This window comes from Dermacentor silvarum, chromosome 2 (assembly GCF_013339745.2).
Source record: "Dermacentor silvarum isolate Dsil-2018 chromosome 2, BIME_Dsil_1.4, whole genome shotgun sequence".
Classification (NCBI taxonomy): Eukaryota; Metazoa; Arthropoda; class Arachnida; order Ixodida; family Ixodidae; genus Dermacentor; species Dermacentor silvarum.
In genome coordinates this window covers 238,270,637-238,282,887 of record NC_051155.1, presented here as the reverse complement: position 1 = coordinate 238,282,887, position 12,251 = coordinate 238,270,637, and the positions used below count along the sequence as shown (strand labels likewise).

The 12,251-nt window shown below is 45.1% G+C and overlaps 1 protein-coding gene across 1 annotated transcript in view; it reads right to left on the bottom strand.

The window, feature by feature from the left end:
- Window positions 1–6,230: 6,230 nt before the first annotated feature.
- The window catches only part of LOC119442931 (transcriptional repressor NF-X1), a 36,949-nt gene continuing 30,928 nt past the window's right edge, over window positions 6,231–12,251 (bottom strand). Inside the window, exons 11-12 of the mRNA XM_037708004.2 lie at window positions 10,221–10,366; window positions 6,231–6,699 (exon numbers count right to left, since the gene is read on the bottom strand). Coding sequence (XP_037563932.1) covers window positions 6,462–6,699; window positions 10,221–10,366 — 384 coding nt within the window. The 3' untranslated portion in view covers window positions 6,231–6,461. The remainder of the gene's footprint in view (window positions 6,700–10,220; window positions 10,367–12,251) is intronic.

Genomic DNA, 12,251 nt, shown 5'->3' with positions numbered 1-12,251 from the left:
ATTTTGCTCAACCAGCCAATCAGCGCGCACGCTGATTTCGCCTAGGCGAACGTTTCAGAATACGGCCCCTGTGGGAGTAGAGCGAGGGAGCCAATCGCGGTCGAGAATTTCGATCCATATCGGGCTACAAGCCGACGAACTCGCGCTGTCCCAAACAGAGGTTGAAGTCGTAGCTAGTGACCGACTCCCAACAGGCGTGCGTTGGGAGTCGCTACTTCGCTAGCGGCAGAATTCATGCCACTACGCTCAAGATCGTCGATCAAAAGCCCCCAACGAAATCAGCCATATGATCATCTGGGCGCCAGCTCATCACAGCATTCCTAGCAACGAAGTCGCCAACCACGTCGCTCGGGATTTGACCCACCGAGCCGACGCCGAAGAATCTCAACCCGAGCGCATGCACCCTCGAGTCTCGTACCAAGACATACACAACACTACAAGCTATATATATCCCGCAGAACATACGCACCCCCGCACAAATCACTACCACGAGAGCAGGAACGATTCCTCCGAGCTCTACAGGTTAATACATTCGATCCCCTACCCAACCAGAAATCACCTCATGGCCGGCCCCTAAACAATTCTCCCCGCAATGCCGCTTCTGCGCAGAGCCCGGGTCCCTCAGGCACATAGTAGGGGGTTGCAGATAGGCACCACTAAATCCTCCGAACCCTTATCACACCAACGAGCTGTGGGGGAGAGCCTTGGCCAGCTCCAACCTCGAGGATCAGCAACGGCTGATTGCTAGGGCCCAGGACGCGGCCGGAGCTCAAGGCATTCCCGAATGAGGACGCCTCGATCTCTAAAGCTTTATTTACCTAATAAAGATGTTCATTCTCTCTTCCTTATGCAGATAAGGAAAGAAGCCAATCGCGACCGAGAAATTAGATCCGGATCTGGCTCGATCGCGGTCAAAAGTGTGACATACGCGTTTGCGTAAAACAAAGACGACGCGAATGCGTCGGGTCGGGCGACAGGTAGGACAGTAAAGACTGGCCCGAACCAACAGCCGATAGCACTACGTGTCACCTTGGCTGTTTTTGCACGCGTGACTGTGGCCTTATACCTTGCTACTGAATCTACAAAAGCCTCGTTTTACTTATGCGATCAGGGGTGGTATCTTTGGGCAATCACTTTCAGAGCTAGATACTTTCACTTTCATGATCGAGATTTCACTAGACTAGCGCCGGACTACGAGCGAGAGTGTTCGTGGCAAGTTGTCTTGGCACAGTTGGCTCAGATGTAATTAAAGGAACAGCAATGTAAAGGAACCATTATATTTTATAGCTCAAAATTAAGAGATGGAAAGCAGACACATTTGTAGAAAGAGCATATCCTGCATTGCTATCACTTACCGTCATTAGACATTACCAAGATGTGCGAGAATAAGAATTACCACGCGAGAACTTCTAGCGTGCATCGCCACTAAGTTTTTCTAATACACCAAGCCTCCACTCAAACCAAGACTGACTTATTTTCAATTCCACAAGTGTGATCTACCAGTCTTGTGTAATATAAAATTTCACTTTCTGGTTGCTCTAAAGTAAAGGCACCCTTATGAAAGCATCTTAATACGGTTCACATATGCTGCTCTGCATGCCATGTGTCTCACCAGTGGCTCAAAGCCATGTGCTTGAAAAGTTTTGCACGGGACAGGAGCCAACTCGTTCATTACGCAACTGCATGCAAGCTTCCAAATTAATTTCTTGAAACAGGAACATAGTAGACGAGAAGGCAATAAAAAATGGCTTCTACATTTTCAGTAGCCTTTAGTACATTTACGTAAATATACAGGGTTTTTCAATAAGGGCGAGTCGATGTTGAAATGGAATAAAAACAATTGCTGTGTGTGAGGTACTAACGAAATTCTTTTTTTTATTTGAAAGGCCCTTGTATGCCATTATGTATGGAATATAACATCCTTCAAATGTCGGCCGCAGCTTCTCACGGTGGCACAGATCTAAGTGGTCCAATTTTCATTGACTCTGCCACATAGATCCAGCTGAATTTGAGCGATGCATCGGTTGATTGCGGCTTATTAACATAGACCTGCGACTTCAGGAAACTCCGTAAGAAGTCTAGTTGGGTCAAATTGCACAATCTTGGTGGCCAACTCACGTCACCTCTACGAGAGATAACCATATATCCTCAAATCATTCATGCAGAATGTCCATCGTGGCATATGCTGTGTGGCACGTAGCGCCGTCCTGCTGGAATTTCGTCTACGTCCATATCGTTCAGTTTGGGCTAAAGGAAATCGGTTATCGTTTTGTAGTGCTTGCTGTTGACGGTGACGGCCTCACCAACGTCGATTTCAAAAAAGTACAGACAATGACACCGTCGGCCCAAAATCCGCACCAAACAGAAATGATGGATGGATGGATGGATGGATGGATGAGGCTGAACCCTTTAAACCGGGCGGTGGCATACGCCACCTAGCCATGACTAATAACATACACACATCATCATACATACATCATCCGCATACATCAGTCCTGGTAATGACTGTTTAATCCATTCTCCTTGCTTGAAATAGGAAAGGTTGAAGCCAAGTCCGCTCCTCTCTTAATTTTTTTCTCTAATCCTTGTAAATACAGCATGAACAACAGAGGTGACAGAGCTCTGTTGCTCTAAAGTAAAGGCACCCTTATGAAAGCATCTTATTACGGTTCACATATGCTGCTCTGCATGCCATGTGTCTCACCAGTGGCTCAAAGCCATGTGATTGAAAAGTTTTGCACGGGACAGGTCATCATCTTCCTGCCTAAGCCCCTGCTGTATCTCTATAGGCCCAGATACCTTGTTTTCCCATTTTATAAGCACCTTGTTACTTTTATAGATATGTTTTAAAAGATTTCTTACTCCATCTTCCACCTCTATAGAGTGCCCAGTATGTCCCACAAATCCTTTTGGATTACACTGTCATAGGCTCCCTTGATATCCAGAAATGCAAGCCATATAGGGCCTGTGTTCCTTTTCTGCTATTTCAATACACTGTGTCAATGAGAACAGATTATCTTCTAACCTTCTTTGTTTCCGGAACCGGTAACTTTTTGTGGATGCACTGCCACCTGGTGAACTTCGTGTGGGTTGACGTCGTCCAATTGTGCTTGTTAAGGGGGGACGTGGCTTTGAAAATCAACTTCCTGATTTCTTCATGGATTTTGATGCAAATTGGCACAAATGTTTAGAATGTCTCCCTGATACTTCCATAAAAGTTTCAGAGTGATACCTTGAGAAAAGTTTATTGAGCAGAATTTTTCTCTCTTGAACTTTCTGGAGGGCCTGGGGAGCTTAAAAAACATGATGGAAGGCTCGTTGAGTAATTGACCAACGTTTTTAGATTAAGCGTTGGTATCGACTGCATAGCTCAATGCGTGCTGAAGGTCGTGACACTCTTACTTTTTTTTTTTTCGCAACACAATTTTTTAGATAGTCATTTTTCAAGTTACCTTCGCACCAAGCACACTTTCGGGGTGAACGAATAGCTACGCCATATTAAAATGCGAGACTGTCTCGACCTGCACTGTAGTACAAGAAACGTGACCAAAAAAAAAAAAAAAAAAAAAGAAAATAGGCTAAACGGTAACGAAGAAATCAGCTCCAGAAAATGAGCAGAAAGGCGAAAAAAAAAGTTTTGAGAAAACGGCTCTCAAAGTTGCACCTTTTCTTCAGTTCTCTAAAACGCACCAAAGTTGTAATCTTTATCTTTGATGTGTTTTGTGACGTGGGGCTTCTTGGACATGTGGCCTCTGGTCTGCTGAGCCTTCGTTCTGCCTTTTTCATGTTTGTATGACATTCTTTACTGCTGCTCTACAAAGAGCATGGTGCCTAGGTTTCAAACCAAGTGAGGTGCAGAACTATGCGGGCATAAATATACAGTAGTTCTAGTGTTGTATCTGCAGACCATGTTACTGAATGAAGGCTCTCAGCAGCCTTCTGAATCATCTTCCATCAATTGACAATGGCTATGGAGGTTAGGAGAGCCACTGATAGGCAGCAATGCAGCTGCTAGGTGCTTTCCAGCCTGTACTTTTGTATCATGCCTCACTTCTGCAGCCAGAGGTGTCTGTGCCAGCCCAAGTGGCCTAGGTGCAACAGAGCTCATGATGAGGTTCTCTTTATGAAGGGGTGGTATGATAGGTATTGTTACGAGATATCGTGGCATTACGATAACAGAGTCGGCGCGCGATGTGCTAAGTCGCGGGTCCGATGTGCCGATGTGCGAAATGCCTGGTCGCGGGTCCGCGGGATAGACGCTCTACGAGCTTTTAGTCGCGCATTCCGAGGTGCCGACGCGCGAATGCCTAGCCGCGGGGTCCGAGGAATATACGCTCGAGGTGTCGACACTCCCATGAGCGATGTGCCGACGCGCGAAATGCCTAGCCGCGGGTCCGAGAATAGACGCTCGAGGTGTCGACACTCCATGAGCGATGTGCCGACACGCGAAATGCCTAGCCGCGGGCTCGAGGTGTCGACGCTCGATGTGCCGACGCGCGAAGTGCCTATAGTCGCGGGTCCGAGGAGTCGACACTTGTTGAGCGATGTGCCGACGCGCGAAATGCCTAGCCGCGGGTCCGAGGAATAGACGCTCGAGGTGTCGACACTCCATGAGCGATGTGCCGACACGCGAAATGCCTAGCCGCGGGCTCGAGGTGTCGACGCTCGATGTGCCGACGCGCGAAGTGCCTATAGTCGCGGGTCCGAGGAGTCGACACTTGTTGAGCGATGTGCCGACGCGCGAAATGCGTAGCCGCGGGCTCGAGGAGTCGACGCTCGATTTGCTTAGTCACGCAGTCGGAGGCGCCAACGCACGAAATGCTTAGGCAAGGATCCGAGAAGTCCGCGCGCGATGTGCTTCATCGCCGAGTCGGTGACGCCTACGCGCGCGAGAGGCTTAGCCGCGTGTCCGAGCATTCCGTGCCCGAAGCTCGGAATGCTTAGCCGCGGGTCTGAGACGTCCACAAAAAGCGGGATCGGCCACGCTACTGCGATGTCCGCGTAGCGCCCGCTTTAACACTCGTCGAAATTACGGAAACTGTCCGGAGCTCGCGAGGAGACCGCAACAAGCAGAGCAGACGACACCATCACGGAGCGAGCACCGGACCAATGGCAAACCGCGCTGGAGTCACGTAGGCGGGCGCGGCCAATCGGTGGCTCCGGCACGACCTTCAATCATTTGCTTTTTGTGTGCTTGTTTCTGTATGGAGGAGATAGCGGAAGCGGCAGATTTGAAGACGGAGAAATGCGCTTTCCAACGAGACCAAGCAGGCGGCGCTCAGCTCCGCCGTTCCGGAGATATCGTGGCTTGAAAAACGCCGTTCTTTCGCGATTTCCGCTCAATTTTTCGGCACCTTGGCTGATACAATTTTTTTAGAGCACTTCTACTTGGTTTTCAGTGATGATATTTCGGAATTAGAATAAGAGTTACAGAAACTGAAAATGTGATTTAAAAAAAATCGCTTTTTAGCCATTTTTCGCGATGCGAAAGCCGCGTCCCCCCTTAACATAGCCATTAATCCAAAAATGCGCCTCGCCGTTATATATGATTTTTTGACCAAAATTGGGGTCCTCCTCCAAACGCTCCGAAGCCCAGTCAGCAAACAAACAGCGTTGTCTATGGCCATTAACTTTGAGCTCCTGGGTCAGTTGGATCTTGTACGGGTATAGCCCCAAGTCCCAACGCAAAATTCACCAAGTTGAAGTCTGCGAAAGGCCGAGTTTTTGTGCACGGCGAGGAATTGACTGCCTCGGGTTCTCCTCCACACTTTCACGGACCGCGGCAACGTCCTTGGCCGATCTGGCGTTCCTTTGACGTACGGGTGTTGGTTGATTGTTTACCGAACCGGTCGTCTTGAACTTGGTCACCAAACGTTGGAGAGTCGACATTGAAGGGCCACCGTATCTGCCGTAAAATAGGCGCAACGTTTGCCCTAACGAACAGTCATTTTGATAATAAACGTTATCATTTGGACGCGCTGCTCAATCATGTAACTTGCCATGATGATTTGGCATCAGTGACTGAATAATAAACAACATATTAGACAGACGCCACAAAAACAACATGGCTGCCACAGGTTGCCAACATAGACCCACCCCAATTGAAAAACCCATTAGAACAGCTATTCTTGATTTCAGAGGCAAGTATTTTTCCTCTGGCTTACAAAGCACCTTGTCAAAAAGTACAAATGTGTGTCATGGCATATGGACCAAAATAAGACCTCAAAAACGAACGAAAACAGTTTATTACACGAGTTTCTCTCCAACGTAAATAAGCTTCATCAGAAAACCACTGGTCGGTGTAAAAAGGATGTGTTGCAAACAGAACTCAATTATGCAGCGCAATTATGCAGCTGAAGCTGCCCTGCATCACACTGTTATCATCAGTGTCTTTTCGTTGTAAGCTTATGGAGCAGGATTGTGTTCCCTTCTGCACGCATCAGGAACTGTAAAGGTGTAGATCATGAGTTGTAGTTGAAGTAGTCCAGTGTGGTCGAAGTTGGTGCTGTCTCTGATTGTGCAATGGATGTAGACTGGCCTTGGCTGGAGTTCAGTGGCAACGGCATGCTCAAGGGAGTAACTGCATCGATGCGCTTGCGACTCTGCAGCAATGGTGCAGGTCCTTTTCTCTGTGGAGTGGGCGCCGCCTCTCTCTGAACAACTGCAACCACACTGCCACTTGGAATGCGGCAACGGTCCCTGTCAATGAGAAAGAGATATAACTCACTTGCTCAAATTCACTCAGTATAGGAATTATTAGCCTTGGCAACACACAAGCAACCCACTGTTGAAGGCCAAAGCACTGCACAGTGTACACTCCTTTTAACATATACCACTGAAAACATGAAAGTTCATGCTTACAAGAAAAAAAGAAGCTGATAGTATTAAATTATAATAAAGGGTAATTTGGTTATCAGAATCCATATCACAACATCACCACGTAGTTGAACAAGATTAACAAGGTAAGTGTCATTGAAGAACTTGCAGGAACAACACACAGATTCGAGAAAAGGAAGGAAGTCGATAAAACACAGACAGTATTGAAAAAAAGAGCAAGAAAGAAACAACTAGGCAAAACAAAACTGCACACAGCTCTGCATGGTAATTTGATGAAGTGAACAATGCAAACGTAGCAAACGCAACTCATTCCTTCTGCTGAACTTTCCTTATAAAACAGTCAGGATGAAGAATAGGCTTAATGATGTGATATATAGCCTTAGCACTTGTGCTTCAACAAAGCTCCTGTGCAAGCAAGAAATGCCCTTGTTGGGTAATGTAAAGATGGCTAGGAACACAATGCCATAACACAAAGTACCATGTGAGCATGTTTTCACCAAAGCACAAAAGCAAGATCAACTTACTTTCTCCTCAATCTATATGCAGTGACCTGCACTTTATTCTGACAATAAAACAAAAAAAATGTTTTTTGCTTTCTCCTGCTTTGTTGTTGCATGTTTGGTCTGCTTTGTTCAATAAATCACTTGGTATCATTGCCTGCCTAGTTCTTTCAGAAGAAAATAACAAAACCAGCATCATATCCGCACTTTACCACTCTCGATAAATGAGCTACTGCCATACTGTGTGCTACTGCTTACATATGGACTTCTTTTTACTGCTTGTTAACAACTAAATAAACCAGTTTCGATAATTCCTTTGGCGAGATAGCTTCTTATTCATTTTTGGAAGAAAAAATATTTCTTATAGTGGAGGAAAAGGCCAGGTTTTCTATTCCTGAATTTTATGTGCAACTGCAGCACTACTATCACTCTCGTGATGTCACGGATTTCAAGATATTCTTGTGTGCTTGCGACCTCTCTACAGTGGAAAGGTTAACATAAGTTCCCATATTTAACAGAGTGATGAATTGGGCTAGTTGGTGTACGCTCATTGTTATTGCGCTATGTAAAGTACACACGAACGTGGACAAGATGACACAATCTGCAAGTTGTGCAGAAAAGAGCACTGGGACGTCATGCCTTTCAGCCACCATTTTTAGTTGATGCGACAAGTTGTGTACGTAAGGCAGAATGACCAGTCTCTTAGTTCTACCTTTGCTATTCTTTTAATGCTATAGCGTCATGGGCCCTGTGCTGCAGAAAATCCCTCGTCGGCATCTACTGGAAGCGGCGCTGTCCGTCAGAAAGAAATCATCCCGCACCACAACCATGCAGGCTCTCTGCGTGGCGCATAGGCGTTACTGAACTAATTGAATTTCTAAAAGTAAAATGCATCACAAAAACATAAAGTCTGATTTACACACAACCTACAGACATGGTTGCATCAGATTGTAATTTGAATATGCGAAAAAAATAATTTGAATATATACGCGAAAACATAATTCTGCTATGCAGAAACTCAAACACAACCCCCTTTTTCCTTGCTTACGAGGGCATGAACCATTGATGAATCAATGCATGTAGCCTCTGCCTTACAGGGGTATGAGCCAATGCTTAGCCCTGCACTACTGCTACTATCTCATTCCACTCTTGAAGGCGAAGCTTAAGCGTCCTCCAAGTTTTTTTGCATGGTTTTTCTGGCATTTCATTTGCAGTAGAATCTGTGTGCCAATTTGCACTATCATGCTATCAGGGAATTCGCTTTTCCTAATTCTAACTATCTGTCTATTTAGACTTTCAGCGACTGCAGGGTGGCAGGATCTCTTTGCCTGCTCGATGCATGATTAGGCAATTGCTGTTTTTATGACCTTTGAGTGGCCCAAGTCACAGTGTAAGAATCCTTTTTCTCCTCTTGTTAGGACCAACAGGTGTGATTGTTTTCAAGGCTTAATTTTAGATCCAAGAATTGTATCTTTGACGCTTCTGGTTGTTCATACGTGTATTCAAGGCCTTTGTGAGCCTCTTGGAACATCTTCAGCATGTGCTGGTAGTTAAACTGATTGGCAGTTTGCGCTTCTTCATGTCAATTTGCGTCTTCGTTTCCATTCAGTGTCCATCTTGTCCCTGCTAGTGTGTACTGCACATAGCGCAATAACAATGAAAGTTCCCATATTGAGCCTTTGTTTATTTTTCAAATGCAATGTACAAAGCTTTTTTATTAGCAGAGAATTCAGTAATCTCAGCTGGATGTAGGCAAAATCTATAATTTCACAAGTAGAGCGTTCAGGAATATTAAAGTGATGTTGCCTCCTGGCTCTTCAGTTCTGGTACTAATATCCAGCATACAAAACCTCTGGTTATAGTAAGACTTGCCTATTTGCAATTTCTGAGGTGCTATCTACCAATCCTAGCTTAGCTTAATACATTCCTCTTCAATGTCCCGATAACAATCAGCAGGGCTGAAAACGCCCAAAGTAATTTTGGAGCAGTCTGTAGCACATATATCTTATTATTGTAGCAGTCTGGAGCATGGAAATTTTGATTTAGAGCATTTTTATAATTAAGCGGGGTAATGGTCACAAAGCCTTGCATTCTGCAGCATTAAAGAAGTGTTGAGGAGCAGCCTAAAGTAATTTTTCATACTAATTTTAGTTTTAGGCGCTGCAGAAATGACTGGAGGTGCTTTCCAACAGAAGTTGTGATGAAGCTGGAGTTACTGAACACCACAGTGGTTTATTATAGGACATTTTTAAGTCATCTGACAACGCCAACATGCTCAAACCAACATTCTGCATGTGACTGACTTAGCTTCTCCACTCACTAGACTCACTAAAAGCACCCAGACATCTGGAGTTCACATTGAGTGATTGTGTGTAAGCCCCCACAATGAGCTAAAGGGAGCGACATTTCTCCTTTCTTGACTGCTCTTTTTCAAAGTTCCCTTGCCACCTGTGCCTTCCCTTGCCAACGGCTCCAGCACAACGATATGACTCCTCCTCAGCTGCCCTCGCTTGGCGGCTCGGGTGGCAAGATTGGAGGATGTTGCTACCTTTAATTTTATTCATGGGGCTTAATTAGGGGCAGCTGCTCGTGCCCACTGGCGGCCATAATACAAAAGTTACTTTTACATGTGCACCGAGGCCAACGATACAACACCTTGCACCTTGCTGGCAATCTTTTACTGACTCTTGCCAAAGCCAAAGTTCTGGCGCAGCTTCGCGCACTTTAGGTCATTTTTATGTTTTCAGCGCAGCAATTTGCTCGACCACCAACATGACACGATCGCCACAGTACTCTCACCCATGAATTAGTCGACAAAGCAGCATAAAAACAAACAAACAAACAAACAGGCAGATTATCGAGGAAATCAAACATAGCACTCACTTGTAGGCTGTTACAACAACATTGCGGAAAGGTTCCTGGTCATAGCTTTGGGTCTCACAGCCAAAGAACTCTGCAAGCTCGTGTACTGCTCTGCGCTGCTCTCGGTTCATAGATGGGAAGCAATGGCTGCGAAACTTCTGCTTGGACTGATTACAATAAAAAGAAAGAAAAAATTACAAGCAACAATCAATATCCTTTCAATGCTACATAGAGATAACAATAACGATCCCCAGTATGCATGCTTAGGCATGAGTACTCCGCAGATATCGAATAATCAGTGTAGCTTTTTCGATGCCTGGGCTGCTTCTCGCAGTTGAGATTATTGCTTGTTTGGATAAATTGTAGGTAGTCACCAATGGCTGCGGAGACGCAAAAGGCATGTTGTTGCACTATGCCACATGGTTACCAGGTGCAGTGTATGTTGCAGGGAGCACTAGCACCAATTTTTTTTTCAGCGTACCATTGAAAAAAATTATGGGGTTTTACGTGCCAAAACCAGTTCTGATTATGAGGCATGCCGTAGTGGGGGACTCCGGAAATTTGGACCACCTGGGCTTCTTTAACGTGCACCTAAACCTAAGTACACGGGTGTTTTCGCATTTCGCCCCCATCGAAATGCGGCCGCCGTGGCCGGGATTCGATCCCGCGACCTCGTACTCAGCAGCCCAACACCATAGCCACTGAGCAACCACGGCGGGTAGCATACCGTCGAACTATTGTGCGAGAAATTAACGTCGCGAATACCATCAAGAGTAGCTGCACCACTTTGCAGTTTGTGTGGCACATGGAATAAGACGTACAGTGGAATCTCGTTGATACGATCTTCACGGGAACTAGAAAATAAAGCGTATCATCCGAAAATCATATCATCCAACGTATTATACAACCAAATCGTATTATCGAGAAAATAAATAAATAAATAAATAAATAAATAATTAAATAAAAAACCCGTATCATCCTGAAAAAAAAGTATTACGCAGAATCATATCAACGAGGTTCCAGTGTACATAACTGAAGATGAAATCTTTGAACTAAGGGCTTACAACATGCAAAAGTTGTGCAATCCATAGACACGTGCAGCATGCTGACTTTTTTGTTTGAATGTAGATTGTGTTCACTATGTGTGTGTAAATAGTTCAAATTTTGAATATAAATCTCATGCATGGAGATAGAACATTCTAAGGCTATTAAATTTAGCCACTGTCGGTCTTACTCAGCCCGAAACACTAAGCAATTCCTGCAACCACTGCTCCAAAGCACTATGCTCAGGAGCGCCATTGCTACTACACAGAAGTACTGTGTTTGGCAAGAAGGCTGCTTCCACTTGGCATTATTCACCATCCTCAAAGTATATAAGTAATGTCCAAGTGACTATGAAACAAAATAATCAGTAGCTCAGTGGCTATTGAAATCTGCAGCTAAGCACAAGACTGCGGGTTTAATTCATCGACACATGGCCACAAATAATTGATGGAGAATTGCAATAATGCTCGTGTACGACACTTTCAATGTACTATTGGCGTCAAATGAAACATGAACAGCGGAGAGCATGGCCGAAGCATAACTGAAGATATAGTGTGTGCCGTCCAGTCATCCCTATTAACAGGCGTGCACATCCGATTTGACCGCACAGCGCAATGATGCTCCCCCTATACTGCAATATCTTCGTTGCTGTTCTGGTTCTCTTTTATTTGAAAGCGAGAAAAGAAAATTCAAAGAAACAGAAGATCAAATATTGCCGTACAGGGGGAGCATCATCGCACAGTGCAGTCAAACTGGATGTGCGAGCCTGTCAATGGTGATGACTGGACGGCGTGCACTATACCTTCAGTTATGCTTCGGCCATGCTCTCCGCTGTTCATGTTTCATTTGACATCAATTATACATTAAAAACCTCAGGTGGTTGAAAATAATCTGAAACACTCTACAACGACATCTCTCATGATTTGTAAGTTGCTCTGGCACATTAAACCCCATTATTAAATTTTTTTTTATTAATGCAATGAGTTCACCTTGTGCAATTTCATCTTA